This window comes from Wyeomyia smithii, chromosome 1, assembly GCF_029784165.1.
Source record: "Wyeomyia smithii strain HCP4-BCI-WySm-NY-G18 chromosome 1, ASM2978416v1, whole genome shotgun sequence".
NCBI classification, from domain to species: domain Eukaryota; kingdom Metazoa; phylum Arthropoda; class Insecta; order Diptera; family Culicidae; genus Wyeomyia; species Wyeomyia smithii.
In genome coordinates, this window is record NC_073694.1 from 123,414,748 (window position 1) to 123,430,147 (window position 15,400).

Consider the following 15,400-nt stretch of genomic DNA (forward strand, 5'->3'; position numbering starts at 1 on the left):
CCATAATAGTGATGATATGTCATATTCTGAATAAATATTAGTAAATAATGAATTCATCACAAAACATCCCCCCTATTAAAAAAGCAGTTTCCATAAGTTTTGCAGGCGTTTTTTTTTTTCAGCACCCGAAGTGGCTCCTGAATGGCTGCAATATAGGTCGATTTGTTTCGATTGTTGATTGTTCACAGATTTCTTTGTGATTACCGGTATTTCTTATATTCGTTAGACAGCTAGACAATCAAGGTTTTCGTTTCCGTAATTGAAATTGTCGATATTGATCAAAATTCAGAAGTTTGAGGCCTCTTTTCTTCGACTGATTAAAATAGGCGCTACTGCTTAAGCCGTTCCTTACCCAATATTCGTTTATGAATTGTTCTCTTTTGTTTAATTGCAGATGAACACGAACTGATTGACAGAATCCGAGCAATAGCCAACAAAAATGAAGTTTGGAGATCATACATTGGCATGGGGTATTATAACTGCTTAGTTCCTCATCCAATACAACGTAATATTTTTGAAAATCCAGGATGGACAACTCAGTACACTCCCTATCAGCCTGAAATAAGTCAGGGTCGCCTAGAGTCTTTGTTAAATTTCCAAACATTGATTACAGATTTAACTGGGTTGGAAATAGCAAACGCTTCACTTCTGGATGAAGGAACCGCGGCCGCTGAAGCAATGAGTCTTTGTCATCGCTACAACAAACGAAAAAAAATATTCATCTCTCGTAAATTGCATCCACAAACTGTGTCAGTAGTCAAAACGCGTCTAGAAGCTTTCGGCGTAGAAACATTAGTTGGCTCAGTCAAAGAAATAGATTTTGCTGATCATGAAATATCTGGTATTTTACTCCAATATCCTGATACATTCGGAGATGTACAAGATTTTGAACAAGTATCTGCTGATTGTAAAAAAAATGGTACCTTAGTTGTTGTGGCCACAGACTTACTTGCTCTAACCCTACTAAGACCACCAGCGGAGTTTGGAGCAGATATTGCTGTAGGATCTGCACAACGATTTGGTGTGCCTCTGGGTTATGGCGGACCACATGCTGCTTTTTTTGCTTGCAGACAAAAACTAACCAGACTAATTCCTGGTAGAATGATTGGAGTCACTAGAGATATGGATGGACAGGACGCATACCGTCTCGCACTTCAAACTAGAGAGCAACATATTCGAAGGGATAAAGCAACTAGTAACATATGTACTGCACAAGCACTTTTGGCAAATATGTCAGCCATGTATGCAATTTACCATGGTCCAGAAGGTCTAAAAGGCATATCCAACAGAGTCCATAATTGTGCTCTAACTGTCAATGCTGGACTTAAAAAAGCAGGTCATGAGCAATTGAACAAAAACTTTTTCGATACACTACATATTGTTGCACATGGCATGAGTACAACAGAAGTGAAAGCTAGAGCCGAAGCAAAGAAAATCAATCTGCGATATTTCAGCGATAATTCTATAGGTATATCTTTAGACGAAACAGTTAAAACTTCCGATATTTCCGATCTGTTATGGATATTCAATTGCTCAGACATTGACTCGACATTAGCTGATCCTACTGTAATGAATATGTCAATTCATAAGACTCAGTTCAAAAGAACATCGCCGTTTCTGACGCACCCAATTTTTAATAAGCACCACAGTGAATCACGCATGGTTCGCTATATGAAACAATTAGAGAATAAAGATATTTCGTTGGTACATTCAATGATTCCATTAGGATCTTGTACGATGAAGCTAAACTCCACCACAGAAATGATTCCATGCTCATTTAGACACTTTACAGCAATTCATCCATTTGTCCCGGTGGAACAAGCCAAAGGTTACAAACAAATGTTAACTGAATTAGAAAAAGATTTATGCGAAATAACAGGCTACGACAAGTTTTCTTTTCAGCCTAATAGTGGAGCTCAAGGTGAATATGCAGGTCTCAGAGCAATCCGAAGCTACCACGAATCTCGAGGTGAAAATAGACGGAATATTTGCTTGATTCCCATAAGTGCTCACGGTACGAATCCTGCATCCGCACAAATGGCTGGCATGAAAGTTCAAGCGATCAGAGTAAATCACAACAACGGAACCATCGATATAGCTCATTTAAAGGAGAAAGTCCAGCAACACTCGGATAATTTATCCTGTGTTATGATAACATATCCCTCAACTAATGGAATTTTTGAGGACAATGTTGTTGACGTGTGTGAACTAGTTCATAAATATGGTGGACAAGTATACCTGGATGGTGCAAATATGAATGCACAAGTCGGACTTTGTCGGCCAGGAGATTTTGGTAGTGATGTTTCACATTTAAATCTCCACAAGACCTTTTGTATCCCCCATGGCGGAGGTGGTCCTGGAATGGGTCCGATAGGAGTCAAATCACATTTGGCACCGTTTTTACCTACCCATCCTGTTGTAGATCCATTATCGGGAAGTGAAAACACAAGTTTCGGAGTTGTGAGTGCAGCACCGTACGGAAGCTCATCTATACTGCCAATATCTTGGGCATATATCAAGGTAAGTCAGAATTACATTTAACTTGCCTATACCCGGCCCGCGTTACTGCGCTTCACAGTATAGAAAAGCGACCACGTATCTTGAAAATGTGTTATAACTTAAGAAAATGGACTTCAAGTCATCTATTCCAAATGGGGTTTCTCGAGCTAGGTTTCACATCAAAACACCAGATACGTTCATAAAAATATCTATAGACAGAACAAGATAGAAACTTGATACCTACAACGCTGGTACTAAGCAATGATGACCAGGAATAGTTTAAACATTGTCTTTAACATGCACAAAAAAACAATGCCGAATGCAAACAAGCTACAAATCTATTTATCGGATATTGTGATACAAAGTTTATTTCATAAATGCCTTTCACCCTTGTCATACCAAAACAAAGGTTATGGAATCAATCGAAAAACACATCCGAGGCCCAGAGGGCCAAATCGTATATACCATTCGATTCAGCTCGACGAACTGAGCAATGTCTGTTCGTGTGTGTTTGTGTGTACGTGTGTGTATGTATGTATGTCGCCTGTATGTATATGACGTTAAATACATAAATTATAGAACGCAATATGGTGATTGATCGTGGTCCGCACCTGTCTCATTGTTTCTGATGGCACCTTAGGAATGAAAGATTTTTTTTTAAAACTGCAAAACTTTTCAACTAAAATTTGAATCGAACTGAAAGAGCAACTATAAACGATTATATTTGTTGACTTTGAAAACACCTGATGTCTAGTACATATTCATGATATGAGTTTTAGTGCTAGCGAAATTTTGATCCTGGCTCGTGCCATGTTGATCGTGGTTCGCGTCAAATTTACTTTAAGGGTTTCACACTTTTTTCTGCACGGACTTCCTCACTGCGACCAGAATCGTTGATCTAAGATACACACTTAGATTTTATTGCCGAGAACTCAACAGCTGATAAATTCAGCGAAATGTTCTACAAGTTTTCGGCAAAATATTCAAGAACATCAGCAAACAAAATGTCAATACATGCTGGTTTACGGTAAATCTATATATTTGCTGAATGTTCTTCGGAATATATTGCTGACATTTGTTAAAAATTTCGCCGAGCTCGATCAGCTGTTGGGAAGTTTACGGAGATAAGTTAAGTGTGTATGCCCGGGCGTCTGCTTTACCCGCAATTCTATTGGCAATACCGCTAGTAAGAAGTGGCTTATTATCATTTTAATCGTGCTTGCGTGTAATGTGATTTTACTCTTTCTTTTACACGCTTACTGCTCTACTCACCCGAATTTTGCTCCTCCTGCCAAATATCACCATGTTGTGCCAAGGCTTTGCTTTTTGCTTTTTGCCAAATATCACCACTTAAATTCCCTAGAGAAGTTTCGTGGGGCGTCTTTCTGGCCAATTTTGTTATAAGAGGGACTTATTTATTTTAATGGGAAAATCAATATTAACTTGCTTTGTTAGTTGAATTAGCAGTCCACATAAACACACTTAATGGTTGCATGTAGCAACCTTAATACGTACGTATCTGCGGATGATATTAGAATTTTTGGACCTGCATAAACCGGTAAATAATGGTAAAATATAAAAATGTCGTCATTCGAAGCTTTTTTGGCATGCGGTGCTTCTTTGGATACCAGTTCTATCTTAATTTTCAGCAAAAATACATTGTAAACTTCTTTAAACATATTGATAAAACAATGCATTTTGCAACATTTTACATAAACGGGTTTCAAAAATCACTCGTTCGTATTTGTAAGAGCACGATTAAGCTTTACTAGTCTTGGGGAAGTAAATAAATGTCGCTAAAACTTTTGTTCCAATATCGTGCTATTTTACAAATAGAAAGGGTCTCTGTCAATTTCGGTCAACACTACTCAGTCATGTTCGGTCAACACTACTCCGATGGACTTTATTTTTACGAATTGGCGTTGACAGTGTTGCTGATAGGGTAGGGAACATATTCTAAGCAGCTTTAGGAACCGCCTGTGTATTTAGACGAAATACTCGAAATGTGTTGGGTGAAACTCAAACAGTAGTATATCAATCTGTTCTCTATCGTTTTCTCTGTCAGAACTTGTTTTCAGATTGTAAAACTAAGTTAGCAAACTTTAACAATCATTAATCAAAGTTACCAATCGAGGGACACTATTCCAATCACCCCGAACCTATTTTAAGCAGTTTCCATCTGTTTTGCAGGCGTTTTTTTTCAGCACCCGAAGTGGCTCCTGATTGGCTGCAATATAGGTCGATTTGTTTTAATTGCAATTGTTCACAGATTTCTTTGTGATTAACGGTATTTCTTATATTCGTAAAACAGCTAGACAATCAAAGTTTTCGTTTCCCTCATTTAAATTGTCGATATTGATCAAAATGCAGGAGTTTGAGGCCTGTTTTCTTCGACAGATTAGAATAGGCGCTACTTCTTACGCCGTTCCCTACCCTATTTGTTTTGTTTTTGGGTGCGAAAAAGAAGGAAGGAAATATTTTTGCTTTTGTCATCACGCACATTTTGACAATTACATATGATAGTTCACGTAGGGGCGAACAGCCTTTAAAATCTCTTTCAACGCGAATAACCCGGATAAAAAGGGTCTGTCAGTTTTGGTCAACACTATTCCGAGAGGCTTTATTATGTACAGAAGCTAGGGATACCATCCGTCCTGATTCAACAGGACATGTCCTGATTTATTTTTCATATTCTAGCATTTGTCCTGATTTTCCTAAAATATTCAATGTTGTAGCTTAACAATACGCAGAATTTTTCGGAAATTGATGTTTTTCCGATTCACTGAGATCAATTTTTGTGATCGGTTGAATCTATTTGCATTTGTATGAAAACTGAGTTTTTGAGAGAAAATAGTAACTAACAATTTATAGTTTTGTAATTATAGACGAATTTGACATCTTTATATTGGAGAACTTTGTGAAAACATCCAAATTTATTGTACCATCTCATAAGAAGCAATAGTGCGAAATTATATTAAAACGATTTCGTGGTGTGGCCTTTGCTGTACGTAAGAGTTGTCTCCATTCCACTCGGTCCATGGCTGCAGTTCATCAGCTCTGCAGTCTGCGTAGAGTCCGCAGGTCGTCTTCCACCTGATCGATCCACCTTGGCCGCTGTGCACCTCTCCGTCTAGTCTTTGGCGGATTGGTTTCAACCACCTTTACCGGGCTGTCGTCCGACATCCTTACAATATGCCTAACCCACCGCAACATGCCAATTTCAGCGGTGTGGACGATAGATGGCTCCCCAAGCAGCTCCTGCAGTTCGTGGTTCATTCGCCTTCTTCACACTCCGTTCTCCATCTGCAGTCCACCGAATATGGTACGCAACACTTTCCGCTCGAAGACCGCAAGGGCGCGTTGGTCCTCCGGTCCGTTGGTCCGTTGGACAAGATAGTCCATGTCTCCATACCCGTAGAGGAATACCGGTCTGATCAGCGTCTTGTAGATGGCTAACTTGGTGCGGCGACGAATTATACTCGATTGGAGCGTCCTCCGGAGACCAAAGTATTCACGATTTCCTGCCATAATGCGTCGTTGAATTTTTTTCCACATTGAAATATCCTGTCACTCGTATTATTCCCCGCTCTTCTAATGACACCTTCCAGGGCAATGTTAAACAGTAGGCACGAGAGACCATCACCTTGCCTTAAACCTCTTCGCGTTTCGAAGGGACTCGAAAGTGCCCCCGATACTCGAACTACACACACCACTCGATCCATCGTCGCTTTGACCAACCGCGTTAGTTTGTCCGGAAATCCGTAGTCGTGCATAATTTGCCATAGCTGGTCTCGATCGATTGTGTCGTACGCCGATTTAAAATCGATAGACGAATGATGTGTGGGCACGTTGTATTCGCGGCATTTCTGCATTTCTGCATGCCACGCCGAACCGCGAATATCTAATCCGTGGTGGCGCGGGCACCCATGAATCCCCCTTGTAGTGCTGGTTTACTAGTTTATGTCAGATCAAATTTGTGCCAAAATTAAAGTTGTTCTGATTTTCAACTAACAGAAGCCCGAGTCGTCTGGCTGAACGTTTTCTTTTTTTTTTTATTTATTTGATTTATCTATCGTGGGTTAATGATGATACAGTGTCAAAACTAATTGGGGTATACACGCAAGGTGACAAGCCATCTGAAGAAGCAAAAGGTCACTCATGTTGGAGTCAGTACAGAAACACAGGTTTTTTGAGTATAGTAAATATAATTGAAAGTAAACCTAACTGCACGAACGCAGATTCGACGTGGGACGAATGGTATGATAAATTTTATCTGGTGATTCGTTGTCTTCTAAACTAGACAAAACAAAGTCTCAGTACTACATTCCGAATCGGAACTCGACCTTCTGTTTATTATACACAGACTTCGCAGCCAACTGTTAATTGTACAGGACAATTGGGTTGTTTAGCTATATCAGTTTTTATGTCATCTGAGAGAACTGCATTTTCTAAGCAAAACGTGATTTCCAACAATTTTCTATCGTTGTCCTTCGCTTTATAAATACAATTAAAAACTACTCGAAATCGCTACAATGACAGTTCACCCATATACCAACTGTCATTGTAGCGATTTAGAGCGAATTTTTATTCTTCATTTAAAAATCGAAGAATAATGATATAAAGTTTACAAAAACACGTTTTGCTCAGAAAATTACACTCTTTCAGATGATATGCAGTCAGGTTTTTTTACGCGGATTTTTTACGAGGCTTTTTTTACGCGGATTTTTTGAATTAACGCGGTTTTTTACGCGGATTTTTGAATTAACGCGGTTTTTTTACGCGGATTTTTGAATTACGGCGGTTTTTTTTACTTTTCCAAATGTTTCATACATATTATCGCACGCATAGGAACAAACCAAAAAAATATGGCTCCAAACACAAAGAATGAAAATAGAATCATCATGAACATATCTCAAACTTTTAGAAGTCATAACGGTCAGAAATGATCAAAATTCAGCAAAATGTCTAGAAATGCCTAGAAAAACAGCAGAGAGGCCTCAATAAATATGAATTCTAAATTAAATAGAAATTCGTCCGAATGAGCAGAGAAACGCCTCTAAAACAAGGAAAACATCTAAAAAATTAATCTCAAATTAGTATCTAATAACTTGAAAGAGCAACTATTAACCAGAAAGAAATATCTAACTTAAGAAAAAACTAAATCAAGTTTATTTTAAATGCATAAAAACTCTAGTAAATGTAGCTTGAAACATCTGAAAACACCTCTTTCAAATAAAAAGATGATTACTGAATCTATCTCAAAATGATTAAAAAACGTAACTGATGTCTAGAAAAGGCTAACAATGGAAATAATGGGTAATGATGCTTTATTTAGACCGAAAAGATTAAATTAAAGATTTTCGGATTACTCGATTTTTTACGAGGTACGTATACCTAAAAACCTGACTTTATTCATCATCAGCGCTTATGTGGACTGACATACCTTTCTCACGGTGAGGAATAATATCAGCAATGAAAACTGACGTGCGTCAACAACAAGCCAGTTGTCGTAGGCTCGAGTCTCGGCTCGGGAGAGACTGTTAGTGTCAGTAGGATCGTAGCGCTAGCCTCGCAATTGGGTTGTTTAGCTATTCACGGATTTCTGATTTTTAAACAATCAGGTGTTTTTTACGCGGGGGATACGTACCTCGTAAAAAAACCGCGTAAAAAAACCGCGTTAATTCGAAAATCCGCGTAAAAAAACCGCGCTAATTCAAAAATCCGCATAAAAAAAACCGCGTTAATTCAAAAATCCGCGTAAAAAAACCACGTTTTTTTTAAATCCGCGTAAAGTAGTCCAGCAAGAAGGGCTTTAGAATAAACCCGGGACGCTCTAGAACCAGTATTTAAAATTGTCCTCTTTGACGGTCATTCCGGATCTTTCGGTGGCCGGAGAGTATTTTTTGGACTAAGTCTTTTACTAGATATACACTTAAACGTTTCTGGTTCCAAACCCACGTTAATTCGGAAATTGACGACGAAATAAATAAATAAATGAATAAATAAATAAAACTGTTCAAATGACAGTCGACTTCCATTTGTTAGTTACATGTAAATTTAATCTTCATTCAATTTTTTTCGTTTTTGGTATCGACTGTTTTTTAAAGTAATTTTCGTTTGTTGGACTACATTTAGTTTTTTGTGTATGGAAAAGGTTTGAAAACATAAAATAACTTTCATTTTCAATTTTTTTTACCTTCACATACGTTTTTAGAATTTGAACGCGAGTGAAACTTGGCTGGTGACAACTGAGTGACAGACGAGCTACTCGTACAAAATCCAGCCGATTCGCCATCTGTAATACCAAAATTGGTCAGGTCTTCTGTGTAATAAGGGGCCATAATTTGTGATTATATTTCTTCCGATTTCTTCAGAATTATAAAGGCGTTCTCTGTTTATTTGGTGCATTCATCGGCTCTCTTAGGATGAATTTTGATAGGAGAGCAAGATCGCGCCAAATGACCTATGGTCGAATATCGACCATTTTTTATTTGAATGAAACTTTGCACACGTATTTGGCCTAGCAAACTGAGCATTTTTCACAGATGGAGAGATTTTTTACACCCATGAGTTACATTCTAAAAAGGCGTATGCCTTTTGGCATAGGTTTTATTCGAAGCATTGTAGCCCAGAAACCGTTGGTTGTATAACTAGAAAAACTGTCTGAGAATGAGTTGTAGGGAATTAAAAATGCACCATAAAAAATATACACTGTACAAAAAAAAATGTTTTGCCAAAAAAAATTAAAAATAAACATTAAATTTCAATTTAAAAATAGAGTTGAATTTTTTTTTATTTTTTTTTTTAAGAAACTCGACGTTAATACGCAACTTTTTAAAAAAAGTCCAGGATGGAGAGATGAAAAATAATTTTTTTATGGTAGATTTATTTTTTTATAAAAATTCTAATTTAAACATTTTTCAAAATATTTGTTTTCTGATGATTTTAAAAGATGCAGAGAGTAATTTTGAATCAAAAAGCTCTTGGTAGTTAACATTCTAAAGGCATCGGTTTTCGAGTTATTTTAAATTTAAGCTCGAAAAATTAATAATATTTCGGAAAATACACGTTTTTCTTAATTTGTCCATGGTTCTCCAGCAAAAACCATACGTTCATTGGAATGCTTGATCAAAAATATACAGTTCATTCTTTGACAACAAACGATTGGATAAATAACTCAAGCGCTAAACCTTAGCCTACCTACACGTTCCCCCTTGCCGAATGTTTTATAAAAAAATATGTTCGTCGTGCAACACTACCTACTTGTTTACTAATAATAACTGTTTGTAAAGTACGCAACCAATAACTACTGGGTTACCTATAATATCTGTTTTCGTATATAAATACGATTGCACTACTCCAGATGTGTTAGTAACAGTTTGCATTTTGTGAAGATGAATAAAGTGAAAATGGAATACACCAAGCCCAAATGCTGTAAATCCTTCCCTGATCATCGGTGCTCATCAAGCTTACGCAAATTAAACGAAAACGTTATTGCAAAATTAAAAATATTGAACAGTCAAGCTCATTTTAATACGTCTTTATCAATTTGTGATTCGTGTAGTTATTGGAATAATAGTCAAGCCACCATTCATACCTTCGTTGTTTACTATTCAGAATCTGGAACACTTAAGAATATCAGCTTCATCATAATATCGGAAGTACTCCATCATGATATTGTTGCGGTTCAGGTGTTCATTGCCAAATAAATGAGCTTTTTGAAAACAACAATAGAGTTGAAAAAAGCGATATTAATGTCTGATGGAGCTGCCTCACAATATAAAAATAGAAAAAAATAGAAAAAAGTCTGCAAGTTCAAAACAAAATATAACGTCGATGCAGAGTGGCATTTTTTTGCGACTTCTCATGGTAAAGGCCTATGCGATGCAATTGGTGGCATATTAAAACGAATGGCAGGAAATGCAAGTTTAGCTAATGAACATGAACATCCCATTACAAGCGCAAAAGAATTGTATGATTGGTCTAATCAGAAAAGTAATAAAATTCTTAAAAAATGTCATTTAGTTGGGTATCATATGAAGAATATGAACAAGGAGTAACAGAATGGACCAATATTTTCAAAAAATCTATAATAATAGCTGCCACACAAAAGCATTACTCTTTTGTTTCCGATTTTAGAAAATTAGATACAAACGAGGCTGTTTTCAAAAGATGACGTATCATTTACTTATGATGTATATAAAATATAAGGTGAAACTAGTTCTGCAAAGTATCTATGTCATAAAAAAATATGTTTCTAAGATAATAAAACTCGAAAATAAATATTTGATTCCTATATATATTTATATCACTTAGAACATTTAACTCTTTTCTTAAGAATCGTTCGCCCAATCGTTTTGTTGTCAAAGAATGAACTGTATATTTTTGATCAAGCATTCCAATGAACGTATGGTTTTTGCTGGAGAAACAAGGACAAATAAAGAAAAACGCGTATTTTCCTAAATAATTATAATTTTTCGAGCTTAAATTAGAAATAACTCGAAAACCAATGCCTTTAGAATGTTAACTACCAAGAGCTTTTTGATTCAAGATGATTCTCTGCATTTTTTAAAATCATCAGAATACAAATATTCTGAAAAATGTTTGAATTAGAATTTTCATAAAAAAATTAATCTACCATAAAAAAATTATTTTTCATTTCTCCATCCTGGACTTTTTTTTAAAAGTTGCGTATTAACGTCAAGTTTCTTTAAAAAAAATTTAAAAAAATCAACTCTTATTTTTAAATTGAAATTTAATGTTTATTTTTAATTTTTTTTAGTCAAAAAAATTTTTTTTTGTACAGTGGACATTTTTTTCATGATGCATTTTCGATTCGCTACAACTCATTCTCAGACAGTTTTTCTATACAACCAACGGCTTCTGGGCTACAATGCTTCGAATAAAACCTATACCAAAAGGCATACGCCCTTTTAGAATATAACTCATGGGTGTAAAAAATCTCTCCACCTGTGAAAAATGCTCAGTTTGCTAAGCCAAATACGTGTGCAAAGTTTCATTCAATTCAAAAATGGTCGATTAAATTTTCGCGTATTTCCAGGCGATTTGAAATGATTTTGCTCAGGATTTTTTTCATTTAGGGCTTTAGCGGTCTAGGTGGTTTGGGGGTGATTTAAAATTATTGTTGTTATTCTTTTGCTGACATTTTTTTGGTTCAATCATTGAATAAAACCACAGAAATAAACATTTTTCGACTTTTCATTGTAAAAAAATGTCCACGTGGAGAGAGAGGGGGGAGGAGGGGTTTTGGTAAATGTTCACGAGAAATACAATTAAACTATTTTTCTTTTCGCAGTTAATGGGTGGTCGCGGATTAAGACGTGCCACACAAGTGGCTATCTTAAATGCAAACTATATGTCCAAAAGATTAGAAAATCATTTCAAAACATTATATACGGATCCAAATACTAGCCTTGTAGCGCATGAGTTTATCATTGATGTTCGAGACTTTAAAAAAACAGCTAATATTGAAGCAGTTGACATCGCAAAACGATTAATGGACTACGGATTTCATGCTCCAACTATGTCATGGCCTGTAACTGGAACGCTTATGGTAGAGCCAACGGAATCCGAAGACAAAGAAGAACTTGATCGTTTTTGCGAAGCCATGATTTCAATTCGAAAAGAAATTCAGGATATCGAAGAAGGACGCTTGGACATACGAGTCAACCCATTGAAAATGGCACCGCATACACAGAAACAAACTGTATCTTCTGAATGGAATCGACCATACCCAAAGGAACTTGGTGCTTTCCCAGCGGTAAGACTTCAATATATGATTTTATATGATACTCATAGTGTTACTTTTTAGCCATTCGTTAAACCGGAAACAAAAGTTTGGCCAACCGTTGGAAGAATTGACGACTTATACGGGGATAAACACCTTGTTTGTACCTGTCCACCCATGGTTCCGGATTATGAATAACTATTTCGTATTATGAAAAACCAAAAATAAATAACATATTGTACAAAATTACTTGTAGTTGATATTTCACAACTAGTAATTCCATATTTCAATTATACCTTTCGTCTGAAATACGGCTAAAATCAGTTTTTGATGGTCATTTTGGATTTTACCTCCACTCCACCACGGTTTCACAAAATTGGCAGTTACGCGCCAGTTGGTTGGTCGAGATAATATTCCCGATTGCTTCCAGGTATGAGCCATGCCGAATACCTTGCAACTCAATTCGCCTTTGGATTGTTGCAATGAATAAAAGAAACTAACAAACAAAACTACACGAATTACTTAAACGCACTTTATTTTTTCATTAATAAATTCGGTAAGCTACCACTTATCAGCAGTGAGTTGACGCTAACGATGATGATGACGATAATGGTTGATATGTGTGGTTCTGCTACTGCGACCGTCTCCATCTCTCGTACGCCGCATGCTTTCGGATATAGTGGACTATCACAGCTCTCGTGTGCCACTTGTTTTCGGATATAGTGGACTCTATAGTTTACTCTTACCAGGGATAAAGTGTGGAGTGTATTTAGTTCGAGGTGGGATGGGAATTAGGGGTTCACTAGTTCACTTGACTAGAGCCTTCCTCGCCCTCGTCAAACTCTGCGATTTTTAGCATCATTACTCGGACAACACCATCTTGTCCGGGATGAATATTTTAAATCCTACCGGTCTTTTACCGTAGCGGGGGTAAATTGTCGTCTTTAATAATGACTAGCTTGCCTTCTGCAATTGGAAAAGGTACTCGCCAATATTTTATGCGAGATTGTAGTTGCAATACATATTTCCTTTTCCACCCTATCCAGAAGTTTTGAAATTTCTTTGTACCAATTGCCATTGCTTTAAACGGTTGGTTGGAATGCCAGGTAATTAGATCCAAGAGTGCTTGTGGTAAAACACTGCCCAAAAAATGTGCTGGGGTAAGTGGTTCTAGATCGTTTGGATCTTCAGAACTAGCGATAATCAGTCGAGGATTCTTGCGTCCCTCCACCTGAACGAGCAACGGGACCATATCTCCCGGTGTGGCTGGGTCCTCCCCCAGCACTCTAAAAACGTGATGCTTCGTCGAACAAACTGCCGCCTCCTAAAACCGTTATCCGAGTACAAATCCGAGCAACTTCCTTTTCGCGCTACAAAACCAGCTCTTGCATCGCTACGCGATGTCGATCCTCTTGCTGGCGCTTCTACTTTCGGAGGAATGAGTTTTGCCTGTCGGTATCGTTCCACATTTGCTCTCGTATGGTGTTGCAGCATTCTCGCCCGTGCTGCGTTCTTCTCTGTTTACATTCGCCGTCAAACCAGTCATTTCTATAATTCGGAGTCCTTGTGCTGTTGCTCGATATTTGGTCGCGGCGTACGACTTCGGCTGGTTATACACCGTCGAGAGTTTTGACCGCATGCACACAGCTACTAGCATGGGCGTAGCCAGGATTTCGAAAGGGGGGGGAGTTCTTCAATATTTCAGAATCTCAACTACATCCTGTCAAAGTTTCCCAAGGACGTGAAGTTTGAAGACACAGTCGAGATTCTCAATAAAATCTTCGGGCATTAAACGTCAACGTTCCGCAAGCGGTTCATGTGTCTTTTCACGATTGTTGTTAACCATCTTCCGATAAACACTCAGCAAGCAGAGAGCACTCAATCGCTGTTCAACCATTGTTGGCCTCAGCCAGGTTTTCACCCGACGTAATGTGCTGAACGAGCTTTCGGCTAGCAGGTCTATAAGATCCAGCTCTTCCAAGTTCTTACGGTCTGCTTTCATGCTGCTGCAATGTTGATACCAAACTTCCACCTTTCCAACAAAATTGTCAACTTCGTAAAAAAATTACGCAACTTTCGGTTTTGTGCTTGAACTCTTCCAACGACATGCATATTACCACAGGACAGAAGGTCAACTTCAGGTATATGATCAAACAGAAAGTGTACACAAAGAGGACTGAAAAATCACAAATGAATGTTCTTTGCTCTCAACAATATATACAGTCAGGTTTTTTTACGCGGGGGATACGTACCTCGTAAAAAAACCGCGTTAATTCGAAAATCCGCGTAAAAAAACGCGCTAATTCAAAAATCCGCGTTAAGTCAAAAATCCGCGAAAAAAACCTTACCTTACCAATCAGACGAGAGCCGTGGTGGCTCGTGCTGCATCAAGAATTTGTCGCCATGTTGCTCGGTTTTGGGCTGTGTTTCGCCAGTTCCCCAGGCGTCTCATCACCCGCAAGTCTCTTTCGATCTGGTCGAGCCATCGTGCACGCTGCGCCCCTCTATTTCTGGTGCCGGCAGGGTTACTGAAGAGAAGTGATTTCACAGGGTTGCCGTCCGGCATCCTTACGACATGACCGGCCCACCGCAACCTATTAACTTTCGCCAGGTGTGCAATGGGATTCTCTTCAAGCAGCGCGTTCAGTTCGTGGTTCATGCGCCGTCGCCATTCTCCGTCTTCCGAAGTGAAAAGTAGGCACGATTTCTTTCCTGGATGTGTCTCTGGATCTCTTTGCTGGTGTTATTGTCGGCGGTCACCAGTGACCCCAAATACACGAACTCATCGACCACCTCAAGCTCATCACCGTCTACAGAGACTTGAGTTGGGAGGCTGATGTTGTTCTCCTTGGAGCCTCTCGCTCGCATGTATTTTGTTTTCGACGCATTTATCCGCAGTCCGATCCGTCCAGCTTCGGCTTTCAGTTGGGCGTAAGTTTCCTCCGCCGTCGCAAAGTTACGTGATATGATGTCGAAGTCATCCGCGAAGCCCAGAAGCTGAACAGACCTTGTGAAAATTGTGCCCCTCGTGTCGATGCCCCCCCTCCGGATCACACCCTCAATTTCAATTTAGAAAAAAAGTTGAATTTTTTTTTTATTTATTTTAAAGAAATTTGACATTAATACGCAACTTTAAAAAAAAAAGTCCAGGAT

The 15,400-nt window shown here is 38.1% G+C and overlaps 1 protein-coding gene across 1 annotated transcript in view; it reads left to right on the plus strand.

Annotated features, from left to right (window-relative positions):
• The window catches only part of LOC129718271 (glycine dehydrogenase (decarboxylating), mitochondrial-like), a 72,115-nt gene extending 59,622 nt beyond the window's left edge, over window positions 1-12,493 (plus strand). The window contains exons 2-4 of the mRNA XM_055668884.1: window positions 395-2,520; window positions 11,816-12,280; window positions 12,332-12,493. Coding sequence (XP_055524859.1) covers window positions 395-2,520; window positions 11,816-12,280; window positions 12,332-12,445 — 2,705 coding nt within the window. The 3' untranslated portion in view covers window positions 12,446-12,493. The remainder of the gene's footprint in view (window positions 1-394; window positions 2,521-11,815; window positions 12,281-12,331) is intronic.
• Window positions 12,494-15,400: the final 2,907 nt, after the last annotated feature.